The 26,020-nt window shown below is 40.0% G+C and overlaps 1 protein-coding gene across 1 annotated transcript in view; it reads left to right on the forward strand.

The window, feature by feature from the left end:
* The first annotated feature begins 751 nt into the window (after positions 1 to 751).
* Positions 752 to 26,020, forward strand: part of LOC135479267 (fibropellin-1-like) — a 39,523-nt gene continuing 14,254 nt past the window's right edge. Inside the window, exon 1 of the mRNA XM_064759084.1 lies at positions 752 to 1,161. Coding sequence (XP_064615154.1) covers positions 988 to 1,161 — 174 coding nt within the window. The 5' untranslated portion in view covers positions 752 to 987. The remainder of the gene's footprint in view (positions 1,162 to 26,020) is intronic.

Raw genomic sequence — 26,020 nt, forward strand, 5'->3', positions numbered from 1 at the left:
AAACCAAGGAGATTAGTTTTCGCTGTCTGCAGTGGACGTATATTCATCTACCAGTATTCACTGGGTATAAAAGCGAAATTACTCTTCGCCTCTACCTACCAAGATAAACTCTCTGTCGTATCTCCGGCTTAGGAGTATTATCCCTCATGACTATGCATGTGTACGTAAATCAGTGGTCTGCATTTGCATATGGCAGTTAGTGCGTGCAATAGAGCATCACAGAATCACGAGGAATTACCATATCGCTAAGTTAGAGCATGTGTGTTAGAGAATACTTATGTGGCTCCATTTTAGCACGTCTGGGCTACCATAATTACCACCCCTCTCGGTCTAATGACGAATCAAATCTTTTATGGGGCTGTCTTTATCTTGGTCATCGAGAAATGACCATTCTAGTGTTGGACATGTCTACTCCAGGGCCCGTGGCCGGACATCGGTGAATGAGTATTAAATCGTTGTGCCAGGATATCTAACGACTTAATTTAAAATGTCTTTCGATCTGGAGCCGTATGTGTACCGGGTGATACACGACGCGGATTGTACTAGGCGTGCTTTGTGCGGACCGTATGGACAGACTACAAATACGCGGTATTGATTGGTGTAGGCCGAGAAGAATAGCTGTGTAGTCAGATGGTCTGAGTTAGGCCGTTCAGCTCGCTCGCTTCGCAGTTGGTTACGACGGGCCAGACCTGAGCGTATAGCACCCACCCATTCAGTCTCAATCAGTAGTGTCGACAGAGGTGATCGAAATTGGCGGCAGGCTTTTTGAATACGTCTGAAATTGTCCCTCGTTAGATCCATATTTTATTTACTGTGGTGAGTCGCTCAGGTGAAACGACGTCGGTTTCACTGCTAGTATCAATACGCGCATTGAGTTTTTGGAGGCGGAAGTTTACAGGCTTTTAACGCAATTTCTGGTTCTCATCAGTGTTCAACAGGTGCCCTGAGGAAGTTACTAAAATCTTCACCTAATTCAAGGATTAAAGAATGCAGAAATATAACGGACGACGGATGTTTACGCTGTGTGGATATTTGTTGGGGTGTTTCGCGCTAACTTTCGGTCAGAATCCGTGGCCAAACTGTTCTGTGCCAGAAAGGAGCTTAGTATGGGACGATTCTTTAACAGGAAGTACCGTCACAGTAGAATGGGCCTATGGAAAGGTAAGTCACACATGAAAATATTATTATTTGTGGACTTTAACATATTATTGCATAGTTTCACAGATAAATCAACAATTTCCAATTCATTGTCGAAGTTCAGGATTTGGCAGGTTCTTCAGTTCATTTACAGCCGTTTAATTTGCCTAACGTTGATGGAACGCAATGCGCACACAATGACGTAACAACAATAACAACCATTTCAGGATGACATTGCCCACAGACTGACACTCATCCCGCATTATAATACAGTATCGTCGAAAACTGATACAGCTATTTCAGAATCAAATTATAACAAATTTGTTATGAATCTGACGATCCAAAACTGCAATAAAAGCCTTTATAACGTGAGACTAGTTGCTGGTGATAACCTTTCCTAAGCATCCTCGACCCTATGCCCTAAAGCTGTTTTCATTTGGCCTCATCTTCTAGAAAATATATTCTGTCTACTCGACCTGAGCGCTTCCTCATCAGAAGCTCTCCTGAAATCTGCCGGGAAGAGACGGTAGATCTTGAAAAACTTTCTTCCAATTTTTGACATTTTTTTATTTACTTATTTATTTATTTCACTGGAGTTGCAAGAAATGCAACTCTCGTTCTTTCTTCTTTTCGTCCTATTTCTATACATTCGTTCAGTGATCCACTTAACCATTTATTCACTGTCTCTCCTCTGTAAATCCTTCTGTTGGCAAATGTCGGTTTGCCTCCATGGTGTCTCCCATTGTTCCGTCTGTATTGCCTTCATTTATTTCTTGCCACTGGTTAACCTGTATGCTTGACACGGGTCTCTTTGCTTCATGGTTTATTTAATTTCTTTGCACGAGGTCACGTCCAATTTAGTGTTCGCTTGTCCATGCCTTCGACTTTTCGTTCGCATATATCGGCTTTTTGTCCTCTTCCAGATTATGTTTATTCCAACGTTGTTTTGTTCCATTGCAATAACACCCTGTCGAGATGAGCTATCGTATGCCAGATTTGATTAACCCGCACAGCAAACCTCTGGCTAATTTCTCTAATGTCTCATGGGGATCAGGACATCGGTAGAAGAAACGACATGAATACAGAAATCTCCGAAAAGCAAACATCAGAACGCAAAAAGCATTAAGGATCTAGGAATTTGTAGTTATGGCATGTCAAGTGAGAGAATGGAATCGATATCGATAAGAATCAAAAGAAAGAATTCGTTTGTTTTTAGGTGTGTTTAAGGCTGGTTTATTTTTGTCCTTATTGTTGTTTTATATTTGTTTTATTTTGTTGAATTATTTCGCATGGCTTGCTCAGCAACAAAACCTGCATTATTTGTTATAGTATTTTGTAAGAATATCTCATATACGTTTTCAGAGACAACTTTGTGCTCATTGCACAAAATCGTCTTACTTCCATTATGCAGACGAGGTAATAATTGCAAATAGGATCTACCTTTTTTCAGACTTTGACATGCGCAAGTAGTAATCCGTTGTTTTTTGTTTTTTTTTTGTTATGAGATGTTTTGCAATTATCTAAGGTTGTTGCACGTTCCTGGAGCGCCAATGTAGTTTAACATTATTATAGTAATGACACATATGGCATAGTTTTGTTATAGCACTGTGCATATAAATGTACTGTGCGTTATGAATGATAATCAAATATCACAAATAAATGACCTACGCAAGTTCACCTTTTCACCCCCAGCCTATGAGAGACTATGTACTTAGGTAGCGAGAAATCTGTATAATTCATCAACAGCGAATCCCTGGTCTTCAAATAGTAGCCATATCTTGCAAAAACGCTAGGAAACTAAACAATACTGCACGACCTAATTAACTGGGATTTGCATTGTTAATAACGAAGAAAGAAATGATAACTACATTATTTACAGTCTCCACATTTTTCTACTGTCCCAATGTCATTAAGTGTCTGCATTCAATTTCGCAGTGTATCACATTTATGTATAGGACGACATAGCCCATTACAGATAATGTCCCCTTATGCGAAGCACATGACGACAGATGCGCTGTAATTCTGCGCTGTAAATTCTGCCCACATCTTTCCCGACCAAGATTTTGTTGACAGCAGACTCATTGTAACCCCATGATTTTACTTGATACGTGGTAAGGTCTGTCAGCAACCTGCAGATATTTGAGGGCTTCACAGGATAGTGCTGTCCGCCGTCGCATAATTGACATGTGCTAAAACACGCTTAAAACATCAATAAAATAAATAAATAAATAAATTTTGTCATTTCGCTGGTGTTATACGGCTTAATTAAGACTGTTTACACTGTGTAACCCCCCACAGCCTTTGTAGAAATGACAGATCATGACATTCCAATCTATGCGTAGTCCAGCCGTGAAGCAAAATGGACGTTCCGAGTTAAAACTCGCAAGATCAATTGCAAATCATTCCCATTTTGTATCCGATATATGCCTTCAACACACCTCTTTGAAACAACCAACATGTCATCCGTTGTTCAGACCAATGGATGAGAAACAAAACCCCATAGATGCATGCGACGTAGATGAGAAACGGTAAGTTACTTGTTACATTAGTGGATATGATCAGTAGACTGTAAGCGGGCTTATTAGTGCCGTTGACAAGGTTCTAAAAACTTAGTGAGTTGAGGAGTTTTCTTCATGACACCAGTAAGAAAGATTTTTCGGACAAATACGATCCAGTCAGGGTAAGTCTATAGACACCATTCAGTAAGGTTGCATGCCGATTCATTCCCGCAAGAAGATGACAATATCCCTTGCAGGCAACCCGAGTAAGGCGGACGGAAAAAAACACGTACACGAAATTCATTTAGTGTAATTTAGAATCTTTTACATAACCTGCTCTTGTCCCAAGGGAAAACGTTGACGCCGGATGCTCGAGTCACGCTGGAGGGGATTTTAAATTTTCCTGAGGAAACGACCGTAATAGGTATGACACGACACGAACCCAGACGGTGGACTCGGTGCCATTCTTGACCTGTAAATTAGGATATAGCGTTTTCTACAAGGATATTCCATCGAACTCTTCCTTTCGAAGTTTTAAAAATCTGTTTTTTAATATATTATTTCTTGTATACTCCTCTTGTGATTGATGTTTGGGTTGTTTTGCAAATGGATCTCGCCATTATTGATTTCGAACGCCCTACCATGGTCTACGTGTGGATTACGGGTGTCGGACTTCAAGCTGTTGGATGACACGTGAACGCCTAGTGGCTATGGCAACGTGCCGATTTTGTTATATTTCATTTCTCAATATATATTATTTGTAAAATCTTGATATTACCATGCGTGATACGAATGATCTATATATCTAGCACACCCGCGTCTTGTATTGTGCCACTGGGTTAGGAAAAATCCGATTTGTCATTGTGAAGTGTGTTGATATATAGCGTATATTTCAGCTGTTAGTTTTATATCAACGCTAAGTAAGAAAACTTAACTATGGGCAGCTTTATGTGTTACAAGCTTGCGTACAATACATCCATGCCCTAAAAACATTATCAGTAGCACAGCATATAATGGCAATGTGAAAGCCGTACGCTTTTTAGCCAGATGAACCTGTAATTAGTATCAGATCTGACGATGAAGCGCATTACGTCAAGCTAACGTTATTTCTCTGCAGGACAGAAGGACATGGTTGTGGGTTCTAGGCAGCTGACAAGTTTTTAAACATGTTTTCACCACAAACAAAAAAATTCAAGAGCTCACAAATCCGTGGCTAAAGCGAGTGTATTCTCCGCGTCTCCAGAAAACACGCAGGGGGCACTGGCGCCATCAAGATGTTTTTCTATAAAAACCCAAACCCGCCTTAGGAATCTTCTGGCGAAAAAGGACTTTTCAAAGCTTTCTTGAAGGCCTTATCTGTCAGCGGTGGAAAGGTTGTCTAGGCGTGTCTCATTACAAACACCCAAATCCAGTCTTTTCCGCGACATTGCGGCTCTTCGCAGAAAGGGTAAACGAATTCTTAGCGGTGAGTTAAGTGTGAAAAACGTCGATAGACGCAATGGAGCGTTGCGGGCGGTACTAAACATGTTTGATACGTTGAGTATGTTGGGATAAAGGGAAGTGCTAGAAAAAACGAACCAGTAATGAAGGCATACACGCACCGCCAACATGCCGGGGCTGAATTGGATAAGCTATATCTGTTCTTTTCAGTTTTGGGGGATATTTATTTCTGTACCATTAATTTCAACAAAGGCCAGTTAAAAATGCTTTTTTGCTGTACTCCAAATGTTAGGCATGCTAGGAAAATGTTAGATGAATACGCCGTTCTTTGACATCAGCTGACCATGAGTGTCTGTTGCATTGATACTGAAATCGACAAATTAGCTGTTTGCTGGATTTGAAAACCGGATTGAGGTATACGTGGGTTTTCCCTACTAGGGGCCATGAGTCTTTATAATAGAATAGTTAGCCAATGTCTGGTGTTCGGAAACTCCAGTGTTGGACATCATTTAATCAAGCGTATGGCAAGCGAATCGTGGTGGTCTACCATTAGTAAATTGGTCATAATGAAAATACATTCATAACGCGTCTGCGTTCTGGCACCAGTAGGACACCAGCCTTGCCAGAACGGCTGCTGCTGAATAGGCCCTGAATTCACCAGCGGGGATTCGGTTTCGCCAGAGATTCTAGCGTGGCATTGGCATTAGTAGCAATTCCGGTCTACTCAGAAGCACCGAGGCGTATTGTAAACTACTTATTCCTTGTGTCTTGGTTAAACAGGGCCATAGACTCGCCGCTTCTAAGGTATAGTCCAGACAAAGGAAGATAGCATAGCTCATTCCTTGCGATATAACACACATATTGTTAATTTTGGCCAGAATGATATGACAGTGGAATGTTGTATTGGTAGGTTTGTCGTGAAATTAGTCCCTGGTTCCATAATTCCCCAGTGGCAATTTCACAAGTTTGTCTTGAGGATTTGAACCATTTTATTGGATGTTGGCACATCTGGCATGCAAGTTCGTATTCTGATTTTCAAACACTGTAAACATTTAAATGTCCTGTGGGTTAAGACACATAGTGGATTCCAAAAGATACTGATAATGAGTTACTGCAAAACTTACATCCGACATACACCCGAGAACCAAATCTCCCACTGTGAACAACAACTTTCAATCTCCTAAATTTATCATAATCCTCATGATAACAAGCGAAGTGTTCCACGAATTAATGAAACCACATCCGCTTCCTTAATCAAGATTCATAGATGTACCGCCATGTAAAGAGGCTAGATTTAACGGTAGTGTGTGCGTTTTCAAATACATTCGATTTTCTAGAAAATCACCCAATAGATTTTAAAAGGAAGGATTTACTTGCTCTTTGACAGAATCAATTGTCATTTTTTAAAATAAAATATACAAGGTTGTTGAGCATGGCGTTAATCAAAAATCAAATTCAATAACGTTTATTGAAATATTTCATTTATTGTGTAATTCGACCGACAAATTAATCAAATCAAACGCGTAACTGGTCGATAAGATCAACTTGTGAAATTACGATGATAGTGATGAGACTTTTATTTCTCTCAGTACTCTCACATTCTCCAAACTTCCCCATGGGAAGCGATACCTCGGATTTCTCGCTTTTATTTGGCGCCTATTGTTCCGGGTAACTCTAATCAGGAACCATTGTGGCCGTGACGGACAAGTCGTGCATGTTAATGTCGTATCATTTGTGGGTCTTGCACTAACTAGTGAAGATGAATGGCTCTGTGGGAGAGGACGTCTGTTCCTATGTCTGCTTACTCGGAACAGGCCCTCTCCTGCTCTGCTATTACACGGTACATTTGTCAAATGGACTGTCTACAGATATGATGGATTTAGTACCGAATTCCGCCCTCGGCTCTCTAACAGGTCCCCGTCGCGTGAAGGAGGCGGACATGTTCAGCAGGAAGTCGTCAAAGACATTAATGGCGACCTCATATAGATAATGACAAGGAAGTATAATTATATGTTCAAGACGATATAATCATCTGATGACATAAACACGTTTTGTTTGCGCTTCTATGATCTGGATTTCCTATTAACATTATTACACCAAGTTACCTTTCCCGATCCATCATAAATCAACGTTATTACACCAAGTTACCTGTTCTGATCCATCATAAATCATCTTTATTATACCGTTACGTGTTCCGATCCATCATAAATCAACGTTATTGTGCCAAGTTAATTGTTCCGATCCATCATAAATCAACGCTATTATACCAAGTTACCTGTTCCGATCCATCAGAAATCAATGTTATGATATCAAGTTACCTTTCGCAATCCATCATAAATCAGCTTTATTATACCGTTACCTGTTCCGGTCCATCATAAATCAACGTTATTATACCAAGTTACCTGTTGTGATCCTTCATAAATCAACATTATTTTACTAAGATACCTATCTCAATCCATCACAACTCAACGTTATTACATCAACTTACCTGTTCTGATCCATCTTATTACACCAATTTACCTGTCTCAATACATGAAATACCGAACTTATTATAGAGGAATTTACCTGGGTCCAACATAAAAGATATTTTCTTTGATCTGATACAAATACAACCCGTGCTATTTTTCTGGAATACCGGTATCAAATTGGCTAAGGGCGTTATTTTTTTTAAATAATTGTGGACTGTGGCTAACTAAACATCAATGTCCATACTCACACTGTGAGATCTGACTTACTTTATTAAGATGAAAACGTTTATTTTTGACCGTACTAAAGGACAAAGTCGGGAAGGGTATATAAGCAAACAAAGTTGAAGTGTACATAAAATGTTGGGGTTTGCCCGTACTGAATGTCAGTGTTCACAATGACATTGGGGGCTTTGACTCACCAAATATACCAAATGACAATGTTGTCATTTGACTAACTACAAGGAGTTACAATATATTATTGGTAAATATTGAAGATTGCCGTACGCGGTTTTTGCCCGCAGTAAAATGTTACTGGCTGCTCTATTGCAGGGGCTGTGACGTCACTTGTACTGTGAGCTCTAATACCGTGTTATAGCCTGATTAAGTAACTACTAACATGTATTGAGAAATTGAGAATGCTGACAAAAGTCACTGCTGTCAGTAACTATCTGTACAGGGGGACTTGTCGAGTTTATTCTTCTTTTAACTATTAGCCTAGGTTTTGGGAAATATGACTTAGGCAATAGAAAATTTAGAATGTACTATATTTCACAGGTGTCATCATTCTAAACTTTTCAAATTTCTGTGGTATAATAACTTGACAGGAACTTTTGACTGAAATAAAAGAATTTTTGTTTTTACCAGACTATGAAGGATTGTTATTATTACCAGGCTGTACGGTAGTCCGAGTCATCGTGTCTGCTGTGGTGCTCCACCCAAATGTGATCGATATACCTGAACTCGACGGTGTGTTTAGGTTACCAGGTATTGAACCATCAGACGGCAGTTGTTGTTGAATGTTGTTGTTCCTCGCCATCTGTTCACTTGTTGACCGCGCCTTGTCGAGTGCGCGCGTGAGGAGTGAATGTTAATTACCGTGCGGGCCAGCGACAGATGTGACGTAGCAATAATACTGTTCGTATTATAGACATCCTGGCTTTATAGAAATGCTGGTTTGAAAGTTCTGTCAGATAGGTACTCTGTCAAACTTCCCTGCACATCGCATAATTCCGATGGAAATTGTTTGATGATGGTTTAATCTCTTTAATCCCATGTAACACAGAGAGTATAATTTGCCTATATTACCGGTGGCAATAAAATAGCTCTTCAAGGCCACCGTCTGTGTCTCGTCGGTCGTTTGGTAAAAATGTTTGGTAACATGTCCTATGTAACATAGACATTTTGCGTGGTATGATGATATTCTGAGAAACAAGGTATTTTTTCATTTATTTTATGGGTGTTTTACGCTGTACCCCAAAATATTTCACATATACATGCAGCGCTATGTTAGGCAAGGTGTATGGTTTATCGTAGCTAAAAGGACTTTCCCGCTGTAATATTGATTTGTTTAATGTTAGCATTGTTAAATGTCACAAGGCCAAACTCCGAAAGAAAAAAATACACATTAAGCGACAGAACTGCGAATCTCAATATTAAAGACGAAACATAGGTTCGTCATAAAGGTTACAGGCTAATAATTCTGGTGAAAAGTGGTATTTTAAAGTTCTTGTGTCCAATGCCATGCATCAATAGTTTGGTACGCTAATCTTCGTGAAATAATCAAGTTGTTTTCCCTCTGTTAAGTACCAGCTAGAAATTGTGTTATAGCTACGAAATGAAACCGTCCATTAGTCCATCAGTACTACAAGGCCCTAGTTAATTTACCTTTCCGTTCGTTGGTCGCCGCCGTATACTATAACAGTTTCACTTCTACCACGGCAGCCAGTCTAATAGGTGGAGGACACGGTGATAGACAACCCCCTTTCCTAAGGTACTAGTTGACAGTTTCTGACTAAGCTCCAACCAAACCTATGAGAACTAGATTTGTATCTGGGCCTAATGAGAAAAAAGCAGAATGCGCCAGCGAGTAAATTCACAGAGAATATGATGTCTAAACATAGACAAGCTTTTCTGGCGACCCCCAAAAATCCAGATTCATTATAGAACCTGGCAGGTTTATTTTATTCCGATGGTTTCTTGTTCCTGTAAACGTAATTTCCTTGTAATGCGAGCGGCATTTAATTATTACAGCAGTGGCGAAAGCACAGAGGAATGTAAGACAGGAGCAGGATGTGATCTGACGCGCCCTGAATTGTTAATGGACGTTTTCCGACAGCCGCAGATGGCAGCGGCGCCCCATGTGCCCCTCACTGTCTCAACCTGTGGTCTTGGTCCTAAGAAACGTCATAAGTAGATAATTAGCAGCACAGACTTTGTGGGCATGGTTAGGTATAAATTGAGGATTTCAATAAGAATCCGCACAAGGATCAAACGTAATTGCGAAAGGCGACGCGTTGTCTCTAAGGGCTTTCTTTTCTTTGCACAGCAGCCTTCCGACATCACACCGATTTTTCTCCACGCTATTCGTCCCCTTTCCACGAAACCTATGCAAAAGAAGCGTCCGTTACTTTTTTCTTCAAATTTTCTTCAGCTAAACGCCTGATTGGTTCTGCACTAAACATGTAATTCCCTGTCCAGCATTATTGGCTGAGAATTATGTTCGCTGCCGAACAAATTACTTTCTATTTTTGCGCACAATTGGCCCGGGTATTTCTACTTCGACTGTCAATGACAAACTCAATTAAGATACAGTACCGCTTATTTTTTTTTGGGGGGGGGGGGGGGGGATAATGTTGAAGATCTTTGAACAGGGATGTCATGGAAGTCCAGGTTATTTGGTTTTGTTTTCGCTGTAGTGTTAAAAGTATCGGGTTAACACTCATAATATCATATTATGACATAATCAACTATTAAACTCACAATCTGCAATATTTATTAAAACAAACATCGGCGTGACTCACAATTTTAACATTTAAAAACCGCACAGACCTCATAAAAGGGGTCTTTCTATAACGGGCATTGGATCATGTGCATAATGTCCTTGCTTGTTAATTCGTCAAACTTTATGCTCAACACATATTGACTTCTAAGACTTTTTGATGGCAAGAACTTCTACACAGAATCCAAATGAATCATGGGATTAATTGTGTCCTTCGCAAAATCGTGTACTAGTTTTTGGATTGGGCTGTCGAGCAGCAAGCGAACAAATTAGAATTTTTCATTTTCCATCTAAACCCAGTAGAATTCTCTCTGTCGCATCCTAGCGCAAATCCTAATTTTGCTGATACCCGAGACTTCTACCTGGTCCTCCGCCTAAAATACTTCCCCTCAACTGAATCTGGGCATTTCGGTTTTTTATGGTATCCGAACCAAATTGCCTCCCTAATCACGAAGCCAAGGAAATCTGGCCTCAATCACATAGATAATTACTTTGAATGCTACGACACGGCTTCAGAGAGAAATTAAATCGCATTTTCTGTTTCCGTAACAATCTCGTCTCTGATGGCTATCTGGAAGGCTCAATGTTAGGTCAATGGGTTTTCCCTACATTCGGTTGTACTGTTATGTAGCCTCGTTTACAGGCTCAAGGGCCATGCTGTTGTGGTCAGTGTAAATGACAAGAAATCTTCTGATGCATATGTTAACAAACCAACTCATTTTCTCGAATACACATCATGCAGATTAAATACACGGACAAAACTCTATACAGAAGAGTGATTTCCAATAATTTCATGTCATTGTTTATGAAATATGATGACAGCACAACATTTTGACCAGTTCTACGGGAATAAGTTGTAATTAACATCACGGAGTGTATTTTTTCTTTTTATTTACCTAACTCTGCTTGTGCGATAGTCGGGTATGTAGCTTGTTGTGGTTGGGGCACTCACTTCGGTGATTATGTGTGGCCATTTGTTTTACTCTTCACAGTTGGTATGTTTTAACTCGTACGTTTATTTTCTCGTCTTCACCTCTATGTTGATATAGTCTTATTTTCTCAGCCACCAGGAATCTTCCATCGTTGTCTCAAGCCACCACTATGTAGCTATAAATAAAAGGTCTGAGACACTTCAACCTTTGGACGTTAATGTTTTCAGAGGAGATTAAAGACAATCCTTTTTCGCCAGATGTGCTTAGTTTTAGGTTTGACTTTTTATACTCGCCGTTGCACCAGAATCTCATTGCGTTTTCTAGAATCACGGATAAAAAATCTGATTTCAGACGTGTTTGATAGAAAAAAAATACGTCAACACGTTACGAAAGAACGTATTGCATAAACTATTGTTTTTCTTTTCTTAAGACAAACAATACAGAAGGAAATAACAGAACTTTAGTCTTAAACAGAATGAATTCCGAAATGGTGGACAGCGTGGACTGTAATTCATAAGAAGCATTTTTGGAAGATGCAAATAAGTTTTGTCCTATGTCAGCGAACCTCCGAACATACAGACAGTGGTAGAAGTACAAATGTTCTTGAGTAAACTAATAGCGTTAAACACCATTGAAACAAAGGTACCAATGAGCCAGTTTTACCCCACACTTTTTTCCATATAAAACAGAAACAATATCTTGCAAACGTTTGATTTATTTTGACTGATGATTAACGGGCTCGATTCTATTGTTGGGGAAAACTGATTGTCTCGTGTGACGCACACATGATCCGGAATATCAGTTACCCTCACGAGAGTAACATTTGTTGTCCATTTTAGTAGATTCTAGCGGCGAAATACGGTCACATGATACGTTGTGTGTCATATTGATTCTATCTATAAAACTTTATGAAAGACGTATCCGTGTACGGCATTACGAGAGCTGTGGACCGCTTGTCACCACCAACTCCGTGCTAGAACTGAATCAACGATTAAATTGAATGTTCACTGGCGTGCCGGATTGTATTCGCGTCTTTCATGTAGATGTACTTAGCGATCATAAAACTTTTAGGTACTTCAAGGTTTATCACCGAATTCTATCGTGACTATTTCGTTAGCCACCACATTTTCGTTGTTCTTTCCTCAATGAGGACGTCGTACCTCACGCCATCCAGTAATCTGCTGGCTTTACCAGGTATTTTACTCTCTGATTGTACCCGAAAATTACATAGGCAAACGGCCATGACTAGTGACCCTTCGTTTTCACTACACACACGCACACGCACGCGCATGCTATTGTTGCCATCTCGGACTGCCAAGGCCGTTATTTTCTTGCACTGCAAACGACGAAGTAGTCACGCAAAGGAATCTGGGTTTGAAAGTGTTTACTTTGGCTGATTTTCGGTTCAAGGTCAAATCGATAGTCACATTTATTCCTTGACTTCATAGATAAGTCTCTTTGGAGTTAACGATATGGCCCACGTTGGGAGATTTCAGATTTCTTTATGTGTCTGGGTTTCTGAACCTTGAACTTTCATCTGACCTTTGGTTCAAAGTCAACGTTGAAGACAATCACTTTCCTTCGACTTGAGAAAAAGCACGGCTCGGGTTTATAGATTAAAACTCTTTCTTTATTGCACCTGGGTCTTTGCATCAAGATCTAATCTGTCTTCAGGTTCGTGCTATTGTCTTACAAAAGTAGATATGGCAATAAACTAGTGCATTGTCAAGGGCAAGTTCCGCTCAGATTATGTCAGAGGGTTGTCCTTTCCTGAAATATCATCAGGTGTCATTTTACAAGCTTTGGTCTTCATTCGGCATAATTTGAGTTCTATTCGTGAGTCACGTTCAGTATCAGATGAACAAAGAGGAGATTTAATGTGCACGGGTTCTAACAGGGTAATTTTTATATCGAACTCTTTTGTCCCTCAAGGTAAAGATCGTACGACGTAATGAAATTCCTTTACTGAAAACGGATATGCACGCTGTCGCAAGCTACCAAATACATAATTCTAACTCGTGAGATTTTCTCCGGTGGTTGCCATGTACTAAGTTAAAAAAGTAAAAATGAGATCAATAAGAAATGTGTAATCTACACATGTATCTCAAGTTCAAGTGTTAGCTCACACGTACTTCTGTATGATACATGTAACTGAGCGGCTTTACCCCTTCTATTCTGAGTGATACTTAAATCGATAATAGTCCATAAGAAACCTCTGTCCTATCCCGTCTGTCTCAGCCTTCTGTGTAAGGCACACAGCTCAGCTCACCCCTAGTCGTGACAGTAATTCTAACCTCCTGTCCGAATGAACAGATTCAATTTGTCGGGGTTAATGAAGCTAATTTGGATCTATATCTGTAAAATGAGAGAATGGATCGTATTGTCAAATCGCGTTATGCTCAGTCAATTAGACTTCATCCGAGCTGAATTTAGTCCAGGAAAGGAACAGGCGAATTTCATTTCCCCTCACTAAGTTGTTAACGAGCTCACAGGGAGATGAATTACCAGGGTCAATTCCTGTCTTAACTGATTTATCAAGGGTTCCATTGTTCCATCGCACGAAACTCTTCAGGTTTTTAATAACACTTAAGATGGAGTTATATATACCGATACGGTAATATTGTGGTGCACACGCTTGGTTTATTCCTGCCCTAGCTGTAACGTTTTGTGGGTAAACTGGTAACGTAGTACATATGTACACTCAAAAAATTAATCTGTTAATGTTAACAGAAAGTCTGTTGGCTTAGTGATGCTAGAATGTATTCTGATATTACAGTGGGCTGTTCTGTTAAATATAACACACATATTCTCTTAATTCAATATAAATATTCTATTAGACTAACAGGATATTATGTTTAATGCAACAAATATTGTTCTATAATAACAAAATACATTCCAGCATTACTCAGATAAACATACTTTCGATTAAAATTAGCAGATTAATTTCTTGAGTGTATCACAAGAAAGCAATGGCCATTCCATCATACAAGTAGGTCTAAGTTACCATCGTAAACACGTTCATAGGTGCAATATGATCTGGAAACACGAGGCATTTCAGCAGAAAACGATATGGTTTTTATATACTTCGATTCTCACCTCTTTCTGTAGGCTATCAGAGTGCTCCGTTCTCGGTCTGGTTGTCTTCGGCAGCATTTTGGCGGCATGAACTCGTCCCGTCACAAGAAGACGGTATATACACATACCTAACTTCATGTGCATACATGCATTCGTCTGCTGAGTCCATTTTCTTGTCTGACAATGTCTATAAAGCTAGTGTAAGTAATACTGTTAAGATGTTTCGGTCTTAAAGACATTCAGCATTGAATACACAGTCGAATGATGTTTGCTAATGGCTGTTCTATTGAATGACACGCTTTTTATTGTTTTCCTGGCAGCGTACTCTCAGGAGTTTTGCCTAATTATACTTAAGCCATAGTGCTAGGGTGTGTATAGGGTTAGTTACGATTTAGGCGTTAACATGAACAGTCAAAAAAAGCCTAACTGAGGTAAATTGAGAAGAAGCCGTATTTCAGCGGTTACCTGTCACCATTTGCCAACCATCACACAGTCATCGCTGCTCTGGTTTTCTATCTGTGCAGTAATATTTAATCGCAGGTCACAAACCCATGTTAAACCTTTGCGTCCGGTTTGTGGCCAGCTGAAACATTACATCGGGATACTGTTGTCCTGACTGAAAATTTTGAAACCAAAATGAAACCCAACGCCGACCAAAAAATCAAAGAGTAGATTATTTGGCAATTATGATGAGCGGTGTCTCTGAGAAAACACACTCGGTGGACTTGGCACTGTGTAATAAGCAAAGTAACCGAGAGTATCGGAGAATATATAAACCCTTTTCGTGCTCATGGAGTTACTTATAAGCAGATTATTCATTTCATCATTTGATGTTGATGTTGATGTTGAACGTTGTTGAAGAATGTTTCATGTATACCATGGTGGCCGCTTAATAGGTGGAGACAGGGCGGTGTCGGCGGGAAACTACCTACTCTTCTCACCTACAAGGGAAACCTCCTGACTTAAATACGCAGCCTATGTAGAAAAGAGGATTCGATTCTGAGAAACAGGCAGAAACAAGTATCTAGACCACTGAACCAGAGACGACAACAAAACAAGAAGTTGGAGCGAATAAAGAACACAGTTAGGCCTGAAAAGTATCCTGACTGAGAAGAGAATTAGTTCTTCTCGACAAGTCTTATTATTTAACGGATTATGCAGAATGTGTAACCGCTCAATGCCACCCGCGTCCCCCCCCCCCCCCCCCCACTTCCTCCGACCCACCTCTCACTTACTCCACTCTCCTCCGTACATCTTTCAGTCCTCGCTCATAAACATTGAACAATTTCTTAAGCAGAACGCATCGCATACCGGTTAAACACGAAATACAACTCTCTACGTGACCGTTACCATAGCGACAGTGTAGCTGGGTCGTTTTAACATGGCAATTTTCTCAACACTTAATAGATTTCATCGGAAGGTTTCCATAAAAGTCGGAACAAACCATCAAAAGTGATTGAAAGCAATGTACTTCAAGGCAATTGTTCTCGACTCGAAAAGGTTAGATTATAAACTTTTAATGCTGGAAGCCAAGGAGAGAAAACAACAGCATCTCAGAATCACTGAATTTTTTTTAAAATTTGATTTATGAAGGGTCTATTTTTGATATGTTTTCATCAATGCTTGCTTTATGATTTAAATTGAATAAGCATGAATGACCGTGGGAACTGTCAGATAGTTTGAAAACAGGTACGAAATCTGAGAAAGAAAGCTGGTGAAAATTCCCCCTGCCAAAGACAATTGTCTGCGGAGGCTGGATTCGAACATGCGTACGTTAGATTAGAATTTGAATTCATACGAGAATGTATAAACAATTCTTGTTTAACACCATGGACAATTGGTAGTATTTCATCAATATCATACCATGGCAAAACTGATCTGAAAAATATGTCTGTTTAAACCCAAGAGCTAAGCATCACTCTTGTATTTTTGAGTACGGCGTAAAACACCAGTCATATAAATAAATAAATGTCATAAAACGGCTTTATATGAGTTTGTTTTTGGCTTCCTTTCCTGGGGCTTTCCTTTCGATTCACATCGCGATTTTAAGTTTGTTTACTGTAAAACTATTCGAATGCAGACATTTTGATATTTATTGCTCGCGGGCTATGTAACCACAACTAGTCGTCTCAGTATACGGAATGTAGCTGTCTGACGAGTACTTGACCTGCGTTATTACGAAGGATGTACGCAGATTGACAACTCGGCGAACTTCCGTACTCGGTACTGTCTGCAAAACTACATAGACATCTGGTTATTCAAGAGGTTTTTTTTTAGTCAGCTACAACCAGATAGGCTGCTGTATCGGATCTTCCTTCGTGCCTGGGTTTGGCGTCTCCAGCAGATTTTAATCCTCTTATCCAGTTGGAATCTGATTACAAGTGCTGCCACCCACTAATTGCTTTTGTGGTGACCAAATCTGATATAGCTCCTGACAGTGTGTGTTCTAGGAGATATCTGCAGAACATGGGGAAAAAAACATTTTCTGAGACATTCTGGCCTTCTTCATGCCAAGAGGGTATACGTAAAAGATGCATTAGAATTGTTTCAATTTGTCACTGACGAAAAAGAGAGAAACAGAATACGTTAAACTGATTGTGTCTAATATATGCGATTTTGCGGAGCATAAATTGCAGCATGAGTGTTCATTTCGACATCATCTCTATAACTCATTATTACTGTACAACAAGTTAGGTCATGTCTGTACGTTATCTGGCACTGCCAGGAACTCCATCAGAGCTCCCGTGACAGAGGAATTAATAAGATATAAATGATTACATCATGGAGCTAGAGTAAAATCAGAGCTGCGAGGACAGTGTAATAGTGGCAAATTATCATACGTTCTCTTGGCAATTTATCTCAATTAGTGTTTTATTTTAAATCTTCATGTACATTTTTTAAAAGTGGCAACTCAGGCGCCCTGCCCCCCATCCCAGCCCTCTTTTCTCCATGTCTAAGCAGAGTGAGGTAAAATGAAAAGAGAAGTGGTGTTGAGAAGTGTAAGTTATTAGAAGTCAATGGTCTAGGAATACCCAAACGAGACATTGTGAAAAATGCACATGTCCTGGCAACGATCTCATTATCTCAATATTTTGTCAGTCCATATTTTTTCAGTGGGCTCCCTTGACCGAGTGGCTAGGACCATGGCTCAGAAGCCTGGCGCCAATGTGATTGCTTTGAGTTCAAGCCCAGCTCAAGCTGTCTCCCCCTCCGGAACGTTTGCCATCAACCTGCTGATGGTCATTAGCTTCCTCCGGGCTCTGCTCTTGCCATTATATTGGCCGCCGCCATAGATATCCGTGAAGTATTCTTGAATACGGCGTAACACACCAAATGTATTTTATCGGACATTAAACCATTCACACAAGAGCCATTGAGACACTAAACCATGCATTCAATCGTTCATACACTGAGTAATTCATGCCAAAATAAAAACAAAAACTGGCCACGGTGAAAACAGACAAAGGGTAACACGAAGACCTCATGGGACCAGGCGTGCTTGAATGTGTTCATTTAATTGGCGTTGCTTGCTGAATTCAAATGTTTATTCTGGCTACTTTTCGTGAAACCAGACGATATTAACAAAAAAGCCAATCCTGGCATCTGAACATTTGGTGAAAGTTGATGCTGATTTTGGAGCACATGTACATAGATCTGGTTTGCTAGGCTCTTCACGAGGTAGCTTGGCTTCATGTATATAGCAGCAAATCGAAAATAAACCATCCCAGGAATAATTTTTGTGCCAAGTTTCATTGTGATTAATGACCACCTCCACCACACGTCCACAGATGCACACCTGGCTGTGGATATAATTGGCTTTCCAGACAAGACGCCATCGAATGTACCGATTCTCGGCAGGCGTGTGGAGTACACATTAATTGTGATATGTGTTTCTCAATAGAGATATAGAAGTACACGAGGAACTGCCTGACCTCGTTTCCGTCCACAGAGGCACACGCAGAACTGCCAGTCCGCGTTTCCGTCTTATACCATATCCATAATATAACATGGCGAATGAATATTTCATAATTCACAGCGTTAATCCCAGGCAGTTCATTACTGGTAACACCTGTTCAGGAAATCTAAACCATCGGTATAAACGTGCAAAGGCGGAAAATGAAACTTTCATGTATCTGTCTAGCTGTCAAGTACAAGGAGGTATGAATTACAACAGTTTCGTGGTCTAGCGGATCAGCTTTTGCAAAAACGTAATGCATTAGTTGCCATGATTATTTTAGCGCGACTTGTTTACAATTCTTTCGAGATCAGCAATAATATAACGGGGTTCGACTATTCGCGCATTGTCGAGTTCTCAACTGGCCCGTTCTGTTGTAAAACCAGCGGGATGATATCGCGAACATTCCAGTTTAGTCAGAAACTGTGCGAGAATGGGAAAATCTTGTTCGATTTTGATAATCTTGACTCACATGTTCTCAATATACTGCTCGAGAGCGCGAATTGCGGCGTCCATCTTTATTAACCACATGTCTAGATACCACCGTGTACCACTAGTGTATGATAAACAACGTAGATCTCTTATCCCCGTAAGGGACTATAAATATGGATTTACTTATCAATCAGCAACCCCTCGATGGCGAGTTAATGTGGATTTGCAGACGGTCCCTTGATTTATAGCTAGAAAGGTACTTTACGCTCTGTCAAAGTGAGGGATGCGTCCACGGATTTACGTGGAACGAAAAGACGTCGTTCTTTATAAACTGGAAAGGCGTCGCATACAGTTTTAATAATTTAGTGTTTATCCGTAAGAAGAAATCAAGAAAACGATTTTCTATAAATTAGGAATTAAGTCTCCAGTGGAACAAACAGGAGCTCTTTTCTGAGCTGGGTCATGCCTAATATAGTATATTTGCCATTCTTGTTATGACTTGAATTGATGTCTGAGTGTAAGAAACCTTAAAAACATGAAGTAAGGTTCATCAGACGGATCACTGAAAACTGTGAACCATAGGGTTCAACAGACAAACCACTGAAAACTGTGCACAGTAGGTTCATCAGACGGATCACTGAAAACTGTGAACCATAGGTTCAACAGACAAACCACTGAAAACTGTGCACAGTAGGTTCAGCAAACGGATCACTGAAAACTGTGAACCATAGGGTTCAGCAAACAGACCACTGAAAACTGTGCACAGTAGGTTCATTAGACGGACCACTGAAAACTGTGAAACATAGGGTTCAGCAAACAGACCACTGAAAACTGTGCACAGTAGGTCCATTAGACGGACCACTGAAAACTGTGAAACATAGGGTTCAGCAAACAGACCACTGAAAACTGTGCACAGTAGGTTCATTAGACGGACCACTGAAAACTGTGAAACATAGGGTTCAGCAAACGGACCACTGAAAACTGTGAAACATAGGGTTCAGCAAACGGACCACTGAAAACTGTGAACCATAGGGTTCAGCAAACGGACCACTGAAAACTGTGCACAGTATGTTCATCAGACGGACCACTGAAAACTGTGCACGGCAAGATTACTTACTTTCTTATTTTTTAAAATGCTTTTAAGATGGTTAACTACATCCAAATGTTTGAACTCGTTGGTGGGTTTTGTGAACTATATAGACTGTTTAGGTACTCTGACTGAAGTTAAAAAAACTCGTGTTTAGATCAGTATGAATGTAGGCCAATTACGTGACATAAGACGTTCACAATACATGAGCTCCGTGGGCTACTCTGGATTTTCATTGGCTGAAAACGTTCAGAGAGTTGGATGTACGTTACTAATTCTGAGGAGAGTACAAGTCTTCAGCCATTCAAATCGTTCTGGTATATGAGAACTGGTAACTTGGGAATCCTTTTGTGGGAATTGAATCTTTTGATGATAATTGGTTCTTAATTTTCGTTTGAGGAGTGGTGTACGAATCCCGGATTTGAAACTTCGACCAAAAAATAAAACGCATACAAGAGTAACAACATAACCACCATACTTAAGCCGATATCGTACGCGTGTACAGCATACTTAGGACGAACTAAACTTTGCTAAGAAAGTTCCAACACGCCGTCAGACTTAAATTGGCATTCCGAAAATAAAACACACACTAAAGTGAAATCACGGTGCTACATCTCACTAGCAGCGGTGACACTTTCTCTGGGATAAAACACTGTTTCGTGGCAACGTTAATTATGTCCGACAGATTGTTCTTACTTACAGTGTCTCCGGCAAAACCCATCAAGACTCTACCGCAAGACATTTTTTTTTATTATTTTGCCACCTGGGCTTAAACAGTCTGTTCACATTACGAAGGAAAATACATGGACTTTAACCTTTTCGGAGCTTGTCAGTGCAAGATGTTTTTATTATTGTCCGCTCTCTTGGGGGGATACGTCTATATTACGAGGGGACTCTTCCATAATGTTGTATCTACTCCGAAGCGGACACTTACCCGAGATACCGCACCTCGATGCTCTTCTAGACAGGTACTTCTCTTGTTACAGCTCTGGGTGGATTGGTAACATATCACTCAGCATGAGAGCTTGAGGGATAGGATCGTATCACCCTACTCCCCTAACACACGGAGACTTAAGCTTCCGAGCCCGTCTCATCGATCTGCTCAGCGGCCTCGGGTAGGGTCTATAGTTCTTAGGTAAGCTAAGAGCACGAAAGCGTCTCCCAGGCCAAATAGATGACTCTATTCAGAGACGCCCGAGAAGAAAGGAAGGGATTTCAAGGCGAACTAAGATAAGCCAAAGTAAGCATGGTCAACCACTCTACGGGAAAATGCCATCGGAATTAAACTCCCGGATTAAAACCGCGTCGAGATATAATGGCGGCCTCAAGACCTTCAGCAAGAAAGACTTAAAAGCTTCTAGCCAAGGGCGACCAGATACAAATTGAAGAAGCTGACAGAGAAGACCTTTAGAAAGATAGGACGCAAAACAGACAGGCTTAGGGAATTGGAGGCTGGTTTTGTGTCCGCTTGTTTATAGGGAACTTCAATGCGGAGGAGCATGTGTGGTATAAAAACAGCTTCCTCATTAGCCAGGAAAACATGGACAAATGATAAATGGAATAGACAAAGGCAGACCGTATTTGTGTCTGGTAGCTATCATAAAAGAGAAAGGAACCATTGAATAGAACACATGCAAAACATTTGGAGATGTTAGACTGAACATAGTTTATGGACAGAAAACAATGAAGCAACCTCTCTTCTGTTGGACACTAAAAGTACACTCAAAAATTAATCTGTTAAACTTAACCGAAAGTCTGTTATCGGATTGATATTAGAATGTATTCTGTTATTGCGGTAGATTATTCTGTTTACACACGTATTCTATTAATTCAACACAACCATTCTATTAGACTAACAGGATATGATGTTCAATATGACCCACTCTCTGTTAATTTTGACAGATTAGTTTTTTTGAGTGTATAAGTTTAAATTACAAGACAGCACCTGACTAAAACATATTTCAATCGAATGCAGACTACTCAAGCTTTCTAAAAGTACATATAAGGGTATCCAATTTCGGAGAAAGCTATTTATCACTTGGGCCTTCATCGCCCAAGTGATAAATAGTCATTATACACCTTAGTCTTTATCAGTGTTATGTGGCTCATTTTTATGTTTGTCTCTGGGTCATCATACACCTTAGTCTTTATCAGTGTTATGTGGCTCATTTTTATGTTTGTCTCTGGGTCATTATGCACCTTAGTCTTTATCAGTGTTATGTGGCTCATTTTTATGTTTGTCTCTAGGTCATCATACACCGTAGTCTTTATCAGTGTTATGTGGCTCATTTTTATGTTTGTCTCTGGGTCATCATGCACCTTAGTCTTTATCAGTGTTATGCGGCTCATTTTTATGTTTGTCTCTAGGTCATTATGCACCTTAGTCTTTATCAGTGTTATGCGGCTCATTTTTATGTTTGTCTCTGGGTCATTATGCACCTTAGTCTTTATCAGTGTTATGCGGCTCATTTTTATGTTTGTCTCTGTGTCATCATACACCTTAGTCTTTATCAGTGTTATGCGGCTCATTTTTATGTTTGTCTCTGGGTCATTATGCACCTTAGTTTTTATCAGTGTTATGTGGCTCATTTTTATGTTTGTCTCTGGGTCATCATACACCTTAGTCTTTATCAGTGTTATTCGGCTCATTTTTATGTTTGTCTCTGGGTCATTATGCACCTTAGTCTTTATCAGTGTTATGCGGCTCATTTTTATGTTTGTCTCTGTGTCATCATACACCTTAGTCTTTATCAGTGTTATGTGGCTCATTTTTATGTTTGTCTCTGGGTCATCATGCACCTTAGTCTTTTTCAGTGTTGTGCGGCTCATTTTTATGTTTGTCTCTGGGTCATTATGCACCTTAGTCTTTATCAGTGTTATGCGGCTCATTTTTATGTTTGTCTCTGTGTCATCATACACCTTAGTCTTCATCAATGTTATTCGCACCCTAGTCTTTACCACCGTTTTGCGGCTTATTTTTATCTTTGTCTCTGGGTCATTATGCACGCATTATGCCGGTCATTTTTAAAAATTCCGTGAAATGCTGCATCTTATATTTTAGTTTGCTTTCTTGTCGTCGTTCTCTAGAAGGCTCCAGTGGTCCTGGCTAGCGTTCAATGCCAATGCGTTCCTAAAGCCTCTTCATTGCACTTGATCGTTTCCAATATGTTGCTAATGGCCTTATTCCCTTTCTGCAGAATTATTTTTCTCCTGAATTTTTCTCTTTCTGCTGTTGTTGCACACCTTATGGTTTTCTACTTCAAGGATGGAGAAATAACGAAGTTAACGTCCCATCCTCTCCATCCATCATCATAAGGGAAGCCTTTAAGTCTCCCTCACGGATAATAATCGCCATTTGATAACATAAATCGATATTAATAAGTTTTAGCGTGAGTATGAGTCGTCAAAACTGGGGATCAGTGGTTCTGAACGATTGTGGAACGTCCATGGAAGCCTGTCGTCGTTAACGTTTTGATAAACCTGCCATGGCTAAAGTATAAATGGCTCGGGGTTTTTGCCTTAGGATTCCTTAGTCCGTGCTCACATTTTGATTTCAAAGCATGTTTTCTGATATCCGTAGTTTTGTATTTTTAGAAGGGGCAAATTTGACTGAGTTGTTGATGACTGTAGTTATCCTCTCGCTCCCACATCTTTTACATATATATCAACGTCCACATCTTTTACCTTTATAATAACTACCACATCTTTTACTTTTATAATAGCTACCACATTTTTACCTCTATAATAACTACCACATTATTTACCTTTATAATAACTACCACATCTTTTACCTCTATAATAACTACCACATCTTTTACCTCTATAATGACTACTACATCTTTTACTTTTATTATAACTTCGACATCTTTTACCTTTATGAGCCAAGTCCTTAAGGAACATGTTTTAACGATGTACACACAGTATACATTTCGCCAGAATAACATCAAAGAACAAACATGTAACCTAGACTGAAAACCGTGCGTCACTGGAGTTTTTGTTTTAACAAGAGAGGTCTGAGTGTTAAAACTCTTCCACCGTCTCTTTCCAGTTATTAAGCATTCACTGAACTTTTCCTTGACAGTACCGGCTGTTTTATGTGGTTAAATTGTGACAGGTGTGAGTTACAAACGAGCTTCCATACATTTAAAGGCTTGCTTTACATAATTCGCCTCAGCTCAAGCTATAAAGGTAAATGTCGAACGATGTCAACTGTCACATTCATCTGAAGTATGTGTCATCAGATAGGACACCTGTAGCACGCCACTTACGTGGACTGTGACGCATTTATGTGTGTTACTCAGAATGACTTCACGTATAGTTAGTTATAAACGTTGTAGACAATCATTTATTGATTGTAATAAAGGAGATGCCGGTATGGATTTACGCGTTGATGGAAGTAACATGTTGTAGAGTGATCCATTCTGTAACTTCAAAAAAAAAATGAGCTGTAATAAGGCGAAGGTGTTCTTTTTGTCCACGGCTTCGCTTTTTCGGCATCGTGTTAACTTTTGCAGCTAAGAATCCAATGATCTGAGAGCTACAAAGCGAATGGAGGGAGGTCATGTTCTCCGGACATGGTCTTTGAAAACTGATGACTGCTTCTCTTTGCATGAATCCGTTGCAATTTCGTACTTTCGTAGTTCTTTGGTGGTTTGTGTTGAACGTTGTTTTGGAAACTCGACTTGCGATTATTGACCTGGAACTTACCTTTTGTTTGACGGCTGGTAAACGTTTCGACGCCTAGACTGTCCGATTTGCTTCACGCATTACTCTGTGCCATCACATACTTGAAATATTGCTGCCTATGGCGTTAAACATACAGCGGTTCTCCTGACAGCACTGCTGTGATTTATTGACATCAGTTCATTCTTGTAATAAAGATTATACGCCTTTTCTAAGTGCGATAACGTCTATGGATTGTATAAGTGGCAGTATATTGAACTTTCTCTTGGTTTAACGCTTTAGCGACGGCAGACAACTTCGGGTGATATTGTAAAACCCAACGAGCGAAAGAAAATGCGGTACTTTAAAATTATCGTTCTTGCGCGCTATATTTATCAATAAAGGGGTGGTGCATCAGCCCAGCTCTATTTAACTCTCAAATCCCACATCAGTTATGTATTCAAGCAACTCTTCTATAGGAGACGCAAACTTGGGTGTTATTCATACCGGAGCGATAGCAGAAAATGACTTCCGTGTTTTATTATGAGGCCAAATAAATCGATGTATATCGCCCTAGCAATTAACACTCGACACTTCAGTCGTGGATGAAATGTGATAAGAGGCCAATTCGGGGCGCGCGCGGCAGCCAGCAGGCGAAGCCACAGTTCGGACAGAGAGTTTGTATTGATCGGTCCTCTCCACATTCTCCACAATGTGTTCGCTCCTTTGTTGCTGGCCTCCGAAGCGAGACACTCTCTGTGGTGTAAATTACAGCCATGTTTATCAGAGGAGAAATAACTCTTGCTGGTTTGAATGATAACTCCGTTTTCCGCATCCTGGGCAATGGTGACTAATTACCACAGAGTATATGTTATTGTAATGGACGGCTGGTGTTGTATGAGTAGAATGAACCTGCACTCCTGCTGCAATAGGCTTGTCTCTTTCACTTACAATAAGTCTTTCAAACTTCGCCTTTCATCAAGCTGAATACTTGAATATTTAGTAAATAAAATAAATTTATTCCGATCAAAATATGCATAACATATATATACACATATATATTTTTACTGTAGGCCACTGCGCTGTCCAGATTCCAGGATTTTTTTTTTTTGTCTTTTTACACAACATCTTGATCGTGACAGAAATTAGGAGATTTACTGATACTGCGCTGACCTGCATCCTCGCGTACTGGTATACTGACATGAGTCAACTATCGAATCGACCGTCATCTGTGTGTCATCTGCGGCTGACGTGAATATATCTATAACAATCAATTGTATAGGTGACACACAAAACTTCGGTAAATTTGGTATACGGTTAATGATTTTTGTGGCCC

This window comes from Liolophura sinensis, chromosome 12 (genome assembly GCF_032854445.1).
Source record: "Liolophura sinensis isolate JHLJ2023 chromosome 12, CUHK_Ljap_v2, whole genome shotgun sequence".
Lineage (NCBI taxonomy): Eukaryota > Metazoa > Mollusca > Polyplacophora > Chitonida > Chitonidae > Liolophura > Liolophura sinensis.